The sequence below is a fragment of the Cygnus olor genome, chromosome 1, assembly GCF_009769625.2.
Source record: "Cygnus olor isolate bCygOlo1 chromosome 1, bCygOlo1.pri.v2, whole genome shotgun sequence".
NCBI lineage: Eukaryota > Metazoa > Chordata > Aves > Anseriformes > Anatidae > Cygnus > Cygnus olor.
The window spans coordinates 45,086,815-45,098,988 of NC_049169.1; the positions used below are offsets into that span (position 1 = coordinate 45,086,815).

Here is a 12,174-nt window from a genome sequence, read left to right on the forward strand (position 1 = left end):
GTCTCTGCCCATTCCTCAACTCCCCAGCTAGCAAACAAAATACTAGATAATGGCCGTGTTCAGACCCAAGGCTTCCTTTTGTGTATGGGCCATTCACCACAGTCAGCTCAGCAGTGATGGCCTGCTGGAGTTTATTTGCTGCATTTCACCCACCATAACCCCTTCCCCAAGCCATCTGTGATCCGAACCACCCCAGTCCAGGTCTCCGTCCTCAATACTAAAATTACTCTACATACAGAGGCCAGATACAGATGCATCTCCCCAGTGCCATCTGCCTGGTGGCTCTATCCACTGAGCTTCTCGTAGGGTTTCTTCCCATATTTCCTTTCACTTACGTTGTCCTCTAGGATGTAAGTGCCATAGCACTGCGTGTAGGCAGAGCTGTATATGTAATATTATAGGCTCACAGCATGTATATCATCAGGAGGTTTCCAGACCTCACCTAAAAGTAGAATTGCTAGGAGGGATTCTGTAAACAGCTTCATGGCCAGGTTTCCCATACATATCATCTCCTACACATCTCTCCTAACAGACCCACCTCTAAGACTGACTGTACATCAGGACAAATGGTTCTGGGTCTGGCCAGGAGGAATAAAGGAAGGAGAATTTTGCTGCTTCCATCACACAAGGGGGGATTTGTCAACTACCTTTTAGTCCCATTCCTGGGAAGGGACATACTCTTGCCAAAGAGCTAGCAGCAGTGTTTGGAGCCCACAGGTCAGATATGGGCACACTCCAGTCCTGTATGTTGTCCAGGCTGAGAAGAGGGGGGTGGCTGGGGCTGAACTCACGCCTGCAAACTCCACTTGCTTTTACTGCAGCTGCTTAAGCAAGACTGCTTTGTTGGCACTTGCCAGGAAAGAAGGGGTCCCTAGGGCTTAATGGACCATGGACTGGGAGCACACACATGCACACATGCCGTTTTGTTCACTCTTGCTTGTCTGTGCTGGTACTTGACAGCCAGGGCTGCTTGTCTTCTGCAGGCAGGACCTGTCAGGCACAGGTTTCACAGGTTTCCCTTGGCAGCATGCGGCTTGCCACTTCTCCTGCAGTGTGCCCACGCAGGCACGTCTGCAGTCAAGGGGGAGCTGGATCTGGGAAGCAGCGGGAAGGGAAGAGTGCTCAAAGAGCAGGAAGGGCAAAGTGGTCACTGAACTCTGTCAGTGCTGCGGGACCCATGACAGCACTGGGATGGTCACCTCTACAGAAGTGTCACAACACAACAAACTCCTCTCAGCCCCCACAGTTGCCCAAGCCTCTCTAACAGCACAGCTTCCCTGGGCAAGCTTAGTGCCGCCAGTTATTCACAGCAGTTGGCAGGGCCAGGAAAAGAAAGTGCAACTCTGCACCCAGCTGAGCTCAGATTGTTTTCCTGCTTAAATTTAGATTACGCAATATCAGGGAGGAGCACAGCACCAGGATCCCATGGCCCTCAAAACCGAAACAGAAAGCAGAGCAGCAGCCCACAACGATAACAAGGGCTGCGCTCGCTTTGTGCTGACAGCGTCAGAGCCCAGCCAGCACAGGACCTGGCAGCAGCTGCAGGTGGGATCTGCTCTCCAGCTTGTTTCAGCTCCACACCCCGATGGGTAGCCTGTAAGTATCCTCCAGCTGTGCCCCCACCTCTTTAATGCCACTGGCGATGGGGGGAGCTGCCAGGGGCAGAAGGGTTGCCACCGGGTGCAAACATCTAGTAGGGAGAAGGTCCTTCCCCAGCTGGGGGGCACTGCTGGTCTCTCGCTTCGGGGCTCCACATAGCTATTTATCTCTGTGCAGGGATGATCAGAGCTTCCCCCCAGCCCTGAGGCCAGATCCCGGCCAGAGCTGCATGCCTTGCCCTCTCTGTCCTGCTGCCTTTGCCTGGGCATTCGGCCAGCAACTTGCTGGGTGGAAGGTGCTTACCTGCCTGTGATTTGGGAGAGGGAATTTGCATGCCATCCCGATAGCACAGAAGGGTCCCCACGAGCCCCGTGTTGTACACAGAAACCCCCAGGAGCTCCTGAGCCACACACATGGAGCCCCTCTCTGCCCGGAGGCTGAGGCACAGAGCTCGTCCCAGTAAAGCCCAGCACTCCCAGCAATGCCCACCCTGGAGCAAGGGCAACGAGGCCAGGCTGGGGCGGGCTGCACCGCGCTTGGGTTGCTTTCTCTTGCACCTTTGTGTTAGAACTGCAAGATCTCCTGTCCAAAAGGCACAGGCGTCTCCTTAGAGGCAGAGGGGCTGCAGAAAGGGGCTGGGAAAGGCCCCAGCTGGACGCGAGTGACAGCTTTTTCCTGTTTATCCCCTGCTGCTCAGCTGGGCTGCCTCCAAGCCTACTGGGGGCCAAGCGGCAGGGCTCAGAAATGCCGAATGCCGTAGCTGTGGCTGCGCTGGTGGCGGGGCACCAGGTCTCGGCTTTCACAGCCAGACCACACATCCCCTCCGGGCCAGCCATGTGCCCTCTGTCCTGGCTGGCATGGGGCACTGGCACTGGGCAGCTTTCTGTCACCATCACGGTCACACAGATTTATGGGCTGAGCAGGGCAGGGCAGCAGGAGGCCAGAGGGAAAATCTGCCTGCAATTCGGCCAACACAAACAGTGAAGGGGGGTGCATGGCTGGGAAAAGATGAGGTCCTGATGGCCATGAGTATCCAAGATACCTGGCTGGTTGGGGTTCCCTGGGGCCTCATACCTGTGGGAATCACATAGCATCATGGGCACCTGAGGTGTCTCTCCTCTACCTCTGCAATACATTTCCATGAACCTGTCAGGCATTTAATTCTGCTTCCCTCTCTGGTAAACATGTGCAAGTAGGACAACTTTTAATTCCTGTTATGTTTTTCTTTGGGGGGGTAGTGGCAAATAGAAGGCAACGTGAGGTGATTAAACAGAAAGCCTGTGTTTCTGTAAGCCTGCCTGCCTTAGGAAACCCATCTAGAGAAACAGGACAGCAAGGGGCAGCAGGCCAGCAGGCACCAGGAGCCCTGTACAGACCCCAGCTCCGAGCTGTGCCAGATGTTGTGGGGAGCTGGCTGCTAATGCAGAGCACCCGCACAGCACAGCTTGGACTCCCTCTGAAGGCCATGAGGCAGGGTGGCAGGGAGCGCGGTGCAGGGTGTGAGCCCTCACAGGGACAGGGGAGGAAGAGCAGCAATGCCTAGCTGCAGGACAGTGCTGTATAGACAGGCAATGAGGAGGAGACGTCAGGGGCAAGACTGTGGTGGTTTTACACAGGTGGGCAGCTGAGCTCCACCACAGCTGCTCTCTCACTCCCCCTCCTCAAAGGGAAAGGGGGAGAAAATATGGTGAAAAGGGCTCAAGGGTTGAGATAAGGACGGGGAGATCGCTTAGCAGTTATCATCACAGGCAAAACAGACTCAGCGTAGGGAGATTAGAGAAATTTATTACCTATTACTAACAACCTAGAGAAGTGAGAGACAAAGAAAAACTAAAAACACCTTCCCCCCCCATCCACCATATTCTGCCTTCTCCCCCTGAGCAGCACAGGGGAACAGGGAATGGGGGCTGCAGTCAGTCCCTGACACTTCATCTCCTCTGCTCCTTCACGGTCCCTCTCTGCCCCTGCTCCACGTGGGGTCCCTCCCACGGGATGCCGTCCTTCCTGAACTGAGCCTGCGGGGGCTGCCCACAGGCAGCAGCTCTTAAGACCTGCTCCCACATGGCTCCGTACCACGGGGTCCATCCCCCAGGAGCAAACTGCTCCAGCACGGGTCCCCCACGGGTGGCAGCTACCCCCAGACCCCCTGCTCCTGCGTGGGCTCCTCTCCACGGGCTGCAGCTCCGGCCCAGGGCCTGCTCCTGGGGGGGCTCTCCATGGTCTGCAGCCTCCTCCAGGCCACATCCACCTGCTCCACCGGGGGCTCCTCCATGAGCTGCACAGGAACTGCTGCTGCCTGCCTGGAGCACCTCCTGCCCTCCTGCTGCACTGAGCTTGGGGGCTGCAGGGCTGGTTCTCACTCCTCTCTCCCAGCTGCTGTTGCACAGCAGGGTTTTTTTTGTTTGTTTGTTTTTTGTGTTTTTTTTTTTCCTGTTTCTTAAATCTGCTCTCACAAAGGCACAAACAACATCACTTATTGGCTTGGCTGTCTGCCAGTGGTGGGTCCCTCTGGAACCAGCTGGAACTGGCCCTTACCTAACATGGGGCAGCTTTTGGATTCTTCTCACAGAGGCCACCCCTGCAGCCCCCTGCTACCAAAACTTTGCCATGTAAACCCACTACGTTCCACCCCTCACCTCTGTGAAAGCATGTTTAAGCATAATCACAGTATACTCTTACTTCACAATTCAACAGTCTTCACAAATTTCACTTACATCAGAAAGAAAAAGAATTCCCCACACCAAAATAAACATTACATCATCACAGCACCGAGAAAGTGCACAATTTACATACACTCCACCCCTTGTCCCTTTACCACATTACTATGAAACATACTCCTCACAATTATTACTTTCTTAAATCCTTCACAACTGTTATACTCATAAACAACACCCAGTCCATGTTTTGCCCGTTACTTCTCTCAACTATCATCCTTATCTCAAATTCCTTGAGCCCCAAATTGAGCACCAAAAAGGACTGTGGTGGTTTTGCCTTGCTGGGCAGCTGAACTCCACCACAACTGCTCTCTTACGCCCCGTCCTTAGAAGAAGAGGGGGACAAGAAAGTATGCTGGGAAGAAAAAACAACACACGGGTTGAGATAATGATAATTTAATTAAAGGGAAATGGAAGAGGGGAAAAAAAAAAAGGCTGCATGGACGCAGAGAGAGAGAAAAGCAGTTACTATTTCTCATCAATGAACGATGTTCAGCCATGTCCTAGGAAGCAGGGCCTCAATAGCAGTTGTTTGGGAGGACAGACATTTTCATAACAAGACCCTGCCCTCCTTCCCCTTTCCCCCCTTTTATTGCTGAGTGTGACACCACAAGGTATGGAATATCCCTTTGGTTGGTTTAGGTCAGCGGCCCTGGTGATGTCCCCTCCCCACCCCTTGCCCACCCCCAGCCTGCTGAAATCATGAGGTCTCATTCTGCAGCAAGGTCTAGGCCTGAGCAATGATGTTTTCCTGGTCGTTTGTGTCTTCATAGTAGGTTCAGAGCAATGGGCATCCTCCATGTGGCCTTCCAGCCTCTCCAGAAGCCTGTTGTGAAGAGCTCCAAGGGAGGCTACAAGAAGAAGTGAGGCGCTGACCTGAGGAAGGAGACAGATCTGTGTCTGGATCCTGTGACACACTGCACGTTGCGTATGTGTTCCTCTTGGCTATGAGTTGGGGAGAAGTCTGGGACAGAGAAGCTTTATGCCTGTGCACATTAAACATGGGTGTCCCACTCCCAAGTGTGTAGGCAGGAGGGTAGGAGGGGGGTGCTGAAGGGTCTCCAGTCACCAGCAGCATAGCCAGACACTGGGTGAGGTCTTTCCAAGGTGCTCTGAAAACTCGTGGAGGCTGTACCAAATCCACAAGTGGCTGTAGGGTGGGAACACAAGCAGCACGGTGCATGAAGGTTGGCCTGGGACACCCAGGACATTGGGATGACACACTATTGGGTAAGGGACAATGGAGAGGGGATAGCAGGACCAACGTTGCGAACTTCTTGAGAGAAGCTGGTAAATGATTCATAGGAGATAATACTTGTCGAAGACAAGAAAGAGGTTAATTGCAGAGGCTCAAGTCGGACACAGCATGAAGCCAAGGTCTCCGCGCTCCTTGCCCCATGTTTGTGCTCCTGTGCAGCCCCAGATGGCCAGGGCTGTGGTGCCGGTGATGCTCCTTGCTGACGACACTCCCCTGTTTTTCAGTGTGAAGCAGATGCTCGCAGGAGGGCTCTGGGGACAGCCCACGATTCGGAGAGAGGAGCGGGTCGGCAGATTTACCAAGCTACCAGCAAGAGGAGCGGGGAGGACAGCGACTGCAGGTCTGTCTCTGTTGCACCCATCTCCTGGGGCCCCAGTGGAGGGCAAGCAGATGCGGGTGGGCCCAGGGTGCCCCTTGGTGATGTCACAACTGCCCACCCACAGGGGACATCAGTCCTCAGGCAACCAGGGCAGAGGAACACCGTGTCTGCCAGCCTCAGTGGGGACCGGGGTGGGGGCAACCAGCCCTGTGGTGCCCAGAAATGTAAGGGGATGCAGGGGCCTCACAGGCATGTGGGAACACGGGGCACCGATGGCATCAGGTGTCCCAGGGCTATGAGAGGCGGAGGGGGGGAGCGGGTAGAGCTGCACTTCAGACCCTTTCATGCCTGCGTTTTGCTCAGATGTCCAAAGATCGATGGATGTCCTTGCCTGACCAGAACGGAATAAAAAGCATTTTCCCAGAGTAGCCCTTAACCCCCTCCTTACCAGACAGCAGTGTTTCACTCCCCTGCCATCACTGCAGTTTCCTGACAGATTCTTATTTTGTCCAACATGAGGTCATGGTACATAGGCTGCATGTAGGGCTTAGGGAACCACACCAGTCTTCGTCCCCTGTCCTCTCAGTGCTGGCCCATGCGCAGAGTGTGATTAAGCCACTTTTGCTGTGACCACAAATGAGCCCTCTCAGCCCACACAGGGGAAGCAGGACCGAGACGCTTCTGCTCTCTGTGCAAGGGCTCAGAGCACACCTTGGAAGGGTACCATAACGTGCGCTAACCAAGGGGTCCCCCCTCATGTTTTGCAGCAGGAATCCTCACAGCAGCCCCCACCATGGTATCAAGAGAGCATGTGGGCACTGCGATGGGTCTGCTGCAGCTGAGGTGCACAGGGCACCTGCTCTGTGCCCTGACCCTCCTCGAGGCTGCCGGGGCCTTGGCCTTGATGCTCTACGCACTGCTGTGGGAAGCTGGGAACCTGGTCGACCTCCCTTACAAACGCATCGGCTTTTACAACTTCTGCCTGTGGAACAAGACAGCTGGGGAGCTGCAGTGCCTGGAGCACAACGATCTGCAGGTGATGGGCATCAGCATGCTGGGAGTAGTACTTGCCAGGGTTTGTGTCTACACCTGCCTGGTCTTCTGCATCTTCTACCCCATTTTTGTTGCAAATGTGAAGTGCACAGAGGAGGCAAAGGGCTGGAAGGTGATCCTCATCATACTCATCATCAAGATGATAATCCTGTCTGGAGGCCTGGGTATGTTTCTCCTCCAAACCTCACAGTGGATTCAACCCTCTGATTTCACTGGGGGCTTTCTGGCACTGGTTGCGACTCAGGCTCTGCTACTGCTCCAGATTTTCACTGTCACTATGTACCTCAGCTGGGTCAAGAACACACATCCGTGTTGAAGCCTTTTTATTGCCCATTAAGATTTGAAAGCAAAGAAGATGCAAAAGCTCTTGATAACCTGATTAAAACAGTAAACATACTACAGCTTTAATCACTGGCAGAAAAACTAATCCTTAGTCCAAGTGCTCTAGTCCAGCCTGACCTGGAGGACAGTGAAAGGGACAGACTGGAACCTGCAGATGGTGCACACATCCTTCTGGCCATATCTAAGTACATCCTTCTGAGTACAGGCAGACAGTGAATCAAGCAGGCTTATTTTATTGGAGCTGCCCAAAGAGACTCCGTTCTCCACCTCCTGGATGAACTGAGCATGTCTTTGAGGCAATCATGACTCAGGAGCTGTGGCTTCACACTGCTGTCACAGCAGCGGCCTCCCCAGAGGTGCACTGGAAATACTTTGTTCAGCAGGAGCACCTGCATTCCATCTGCTGGAATAATGTCTGGAGTGATGCTGCCGTAGCTCGCTAGGGTGAAGTGTCCCACATCCAACCCCAGCAGTAGCAGAGCACCTGGAGGAGGAGATTAACCACTTGTTGAGTGCTGAACACAGCCCTAACGAGGACGGCTTCCCGAAGACTCTTCCTGGTGCAGAGCCCCAGGTTTGTACCCATTGATATTACAGGGCTGAGTCCATCAATCCATCAGCCATTGAGACTCCAGGAGAGGCTGGTGCTGCATGAGGGCAGCTGTCAGCAGAGCCAGCTCAGCTCTTGGTCCAACACATGCCCTACACAAGTGGCAAGAAGCAGGACCAAGGCTGCCCGCAACTAGGGTGCAGTGCCCCGGCATGGCCACCACATCCAGCATGCTGGACTGTGGCTCTCCACTGTGACGGTGCACGGCCCTGCTCTGTGCTGTGTCTGTAACCTCCCAAAGGAAGCACCTGCTTCCCATTGTTCCCTGTACGGACACGAGGGGATGCCTCTTCTGCTGGAGGGTCTGGGGGGGCATGTAGCTGGAGATGCTGGTTTGAGTGATCGTCAATAAAAAAGCTCTAACACCTGCGTGGTCCTCATGTGGTCTGTTTCCCCCCCCTTCAGACTAGGAAGAGGACACCAAGCCATCCCCATCCCTTCTCAGGCCCCCCAAGTACACTACCACAGGGTCAACCCACTCAGGATGGTCCCTGCCCCTGATAGCAGGCTCCCACCCATGTTCCCCAGCTGAGGGAAGCCTGCCCGAGGCCAATTCAGTGCCAGGATCCACAGGGACAGCCTGCCAGGACCCACTGCAGCCATCAAGGAACCACACTCACTTGCAGAAACCCGTGTTCCCTTTAATGTGGCCATGCTATGAGATGCCAAACAGAAACAAACATACCCTCGCCTGGAGCCAAATCCCACAGAACCCAGCACACACTGGGAGAAACATGTGCCCCTTCCCTCCCCGTGGTCTTCATGGGCTATCTACCATCTCCACAGTGAGAGGCCACCAGTAAGGCAGCTGGCCCAGCCCCAGGCTCTCCTGCTGCCATCCTCAGTACTGCAGGCAGGGTGTGATGCACCAGTAGAGGAGCTTCCAGGGTTTCTTTTGGATTCCAGGACTGACCAGGCAATCACTCACAAGAAATGTAAGTCAAGTAAAAACAGGTAGGAAAAAAAAATTTATTTAGTTCTTCTCTACCAAAGCTAGACAGGTATTTACAGTTGATTGATTCCTCAAGGCTTTACTCCAAATAACATGGGTGCATGAGTTATCACTCTCCCCCACATCCCACGTGCCACCCCATGGTACTGGCTTCCTCCAGAACATCCTCACGATGCTCAAGCCATGCCAAGTGAGCCTCGTCCTCCCTGGCAGTTAACATCAGAGGTGTCCCTGCTGCTGGGTGAGCTGTCAGACTACAGCCCAGCTTATGGTGAGTCCAAATCCTCGCTGAGTACGCCTCCTTCTTTTATGCCTTTTCTTATGATGTGTGCTCCGTCCTTTCAAACCAGTTAAATATAAAGCTGGTGTCCATGATGAACTCATGCTCCAGCTAGGATCACCATCCTTGGATTTGCACAATTATTGCAATAATTCTCTCACTCCCTTCATCTCTGCTTTTGGGGTCTGTGGTGTCACTGCTAGTTCAGTGACAGGAATTTGGGGAAGGGAGGTGGAATCACCAGGCCGCAGCTTGTCATGGCGGGGCTTTGGTCAACCCACACAGTGCAGCGACTCAAGCCGTGACCACCCAGGAGTTCTACAGTCTGAGGGCACCCCAAATGTAGTCGTGCTGCATCGTGATGGGCTATGCCATCCCCAGTCCTGCCCTTGCCTGCGCATCCCCTGTCGGACACCACCGCCACAGCCCCCTGTGCACCCCGGGCCCCACAGAAGCAGCACCGTCAAGTGAAGAAGATCTCCCTGACGTATTTCAGCACATCCTCCTCGGAGTCCTCCCCCACCGTCCTCTCCGCACCGGCACCAGGAGGGGACGGGAGGCCGGGGCTGCGGTCACCGCCCGTCCCCACGCCGGCTGCGCTCTCCGGGCTGCTGCTTGGCGCCGGCTGTTGCTCCTGCTCCTCCTCGCTCTCGCTGCGGGCCTTCTCCTCAGCTCGTTCCCTCCCGAGGCTCTGCCCAAAGAAAGCGCAGCCAGCCCGGGCCGTGACCAGCCCCGCCCGGGGCCGCGCCGCCTCCCGACGGGGTGCCTCCCGCGGGCTCACCTCGGCCAGCACGCCCAGGGCCACGTCCACCAGCTCGGCCTCGTTCATGCAGTACACCGTGGCTGCCCCGGGCTCCGCCGCCGCTTGCTGCCGCCTTCCCCGCCTCCGCCCGGCCCTGGGGAGCGCCCCCCCGGCCGGCCCCCTCTCGTCCCCCCCCGCCGCCCCCATCCAGGCGGGCAGCAGCCGCCGCCGCCGCCCCGCGCCCGCCGCCATTTTGTGAGCCGCAGCCCGGCCCCGCGGGGCGGGACGCGGGTGCCCAGGGGGGCGGCCCGGCCTCGCTGCTGGCCTCAGGGCCTGAACCAGGCGGCGTTTAAACCAAAGTCAGCTCGGCTCGAGTCTTGTGACACAGTGCTCGGAAGGAAACTGCAGCCCGGGTAGGAGCAGGCCTTGAAATACGGGCAGAGGGCTCTGCAGTGCTGCAGCCCGCGGGACGCCTCAGCGAGAAGGAGCGAAGCAGCAGGTCAAGGTGTCAGGATAAGGAGCAGCACAGACATGGAAGGGAGCTGGAAGAAAGACCTGTGCTTGTGCAAAGGGCTGTTGCTGCCCCGCGTCTGCCCTATGCAGGGTGTTTGCTTGTTGCCTCTTTCACTTGATGTTTGTCAGTAGTGCTTCAAGTGTTGGGATCCTTTACGTGTGACACACTGTCACAGCATAAGGGGTGAGCAAGTTGTTTTCTTCCAAGAAGGTTCACCAGAAGAGCTTAACAGGAGTTGGATTTAAAAAAAGAATCATGTAAACATCTAATGCACCTGCTTATCTTCCTCACAACACACTAATTTCTAGTAGGGGGCATTAGAGAAGGAAAAGGAAGGCATTAGAGCTTCTGTAACTGAGTTACATGGGTTCCCTGCTTGAACAGGCTGTTAAAAGTTCCCATGGTTGCTCCCAACCCAACCATAAAGCCCTCCAGGGAAGGGGGTATAGCCAGAAGAGGAAGAAAAAGGGCAAATAAGAGCCTGGACAGTAGCCCAGTCTGGGGAGTAGCAAAGCTGTACATTGTGGAAGGCACCAGAATGGCAGGGTTGGTGGAAAATACCAAAATTGCCTTGTCCAAACCACAGCCAGGATGGAAATAGTAACAGTCAGTTGCCTTGTGGTCCTATAAATAGTAGCCCCAAGCAAAGAGCCCTGTGAGCTCTCCAGGGACAGCAGCATGCAGCACCCTCAGTCTCCCCCTGTGCTGAGACGCCTCTCAGGGTACTCCTTCGAGGAACAAGCTCATCTGCGGACAAACACCAACAAGGGAATAGGGTGAGTAATTCACACTAGGGGGTAATTTGGAAATGCACGACTGGATTTAGACACCTACCAGGACCCTGCAGTAAGTTTTGGGTGAACCTTGCCCTTCCCAATTCTTTAACTAAGTCGCTGTTTCTACTGTAGCGAATTCTGTCGAAATCGTTGTTAAATTGGCTGATGATCAAATGCTGATGAAGTGCTGTTAAAATCATACAACCTAACCTTGTTATTTATAAAACAAATCCTAAATTGCTGCTACATTAAAGTTGTGTAAAAAACTATTCCACAACAGCCCCTCAGAGCAAAGGGCTCAGCCCCGGGTGCACAGCACACGCCACGCTGACAGCCCCACGTGTGTCCAGGGCTGATTCCTGGCCCTGGTCTGCCAGGGCGAGAAGCAGCCCCCAGCATCCCTACCACTATCCCAGGAGGGATACCCACCACTATCCCAGGCTCAGGACCCACGTCACTTTGAATGGCTAGAGGTTCAACTCCCATATACTTGTTAAGCTTTCCCCCTGAGTACACTGGGGTTTTTCTGGATACCACTGCCTATATAGTAATGTTTCACACCTGCCCTGCCCACCCCAAAACCAGGCAGGAAACCTCTCACTATTCCCTCTGCTGAGCTAACTGGCTTAGAAAACAGTCTGCATGAAAGGGCTGTTGTTGTTACTGCTTGGAATAAGAGCTGGAAGCTGCCTGCGGTCCCCATCCCTCAGTTCCCCAGCGATACAAAAATGAGATTACTTAGCACATACCTTCCCCCCATCCTGGGTTCCACGCAGAAGTGTGGCCCAGCTTTAATAAATATGACTTCAAAAAGAAAACAAAAGCTAGAGTCCTGCAGCCTATAGCCATGTTTGCCCCTGCAAAGGACCAGTATGACTGAGAGTTCATAGAAAGCTGCTCCAGGTGCACAAATTAGGATGTGTGCTGTCTCCAGTGCAGCCTGGCTCTCTTCTCAAGGCTGAAGCAAGCACTAGCCACGTTCAAGTAGGCCCTTTGCTCCAGCCTGCATTTGGGC

General features: G+C 54.6%; 2 protein-coding genes across 4 annotated transcripts; one reads left to right on the plus strand and one right to left on the minus strand.

Moving 5' to 3' along the window:
- The first annotated feature begins 1,452 nt into the window (after positions 1–1,452).
- TMEM140 (transmembrane protein 140) lies at positions 1,453–8,262 on the plus strand. Of its 3 annotated transcripts, none has more exons than XM_040556001.1 (4): positions 1,453–1,596; positions 5,087–5,241; positions 5,796–5,911; positions 6,658–8,262. In XM_040556001.1, the coding sequence occupies exons 3-4, from the start codon at positions 5,806–5,808 to the stop codon at positions 7,257–7,259; spliced, it is 708 nt and encodes a 235-aa protein (XP_040411935.1). In that variant the 5' UTR covers positions 1,453–1,596; positions 5,087–5,241; positions 5,796–5,805; the 3' UTR covers positions 7,260–8,262. The 3 variants fall into 3 exon arrangements, with proteins under 3 accessions (XP_040411935.1, XP_040411945.1, XP_040411929.1); XM_040556011.1 differs by having other exon boundaries at positions 6,661–8,262; XM_040555995.1 differs by having other exon boundaries at positions 1,455–1,596; positions 5,087–5,911.
- A 588-nt stretch (positions 8,263–8,850) lies between these two features.
- On the minus strand, positions 8,851–10,062 carry CYREN (cell cycle regulator of NHEJ). Its single transcript, XM_040556025.1, has 2 exons — positions 9,909–10,062; positions 8,851–9,818 (listed from the first exon to the last, which is right to left on the minus strand). Exons 1-2 carry the CDS (start codon positions 9,954–9,956, stop codon positions 9,591–9,593), a joined length of 276 nt encoding a protein of 91 aa, XP_040411959.1. The 5' UTR covers positions 9,957–10,062; the 3' UTR covers positions 8,851–9,590.
- Between the last annotated feature and the right edge of the window lie 2,112 nt (positions 10,063–12,174).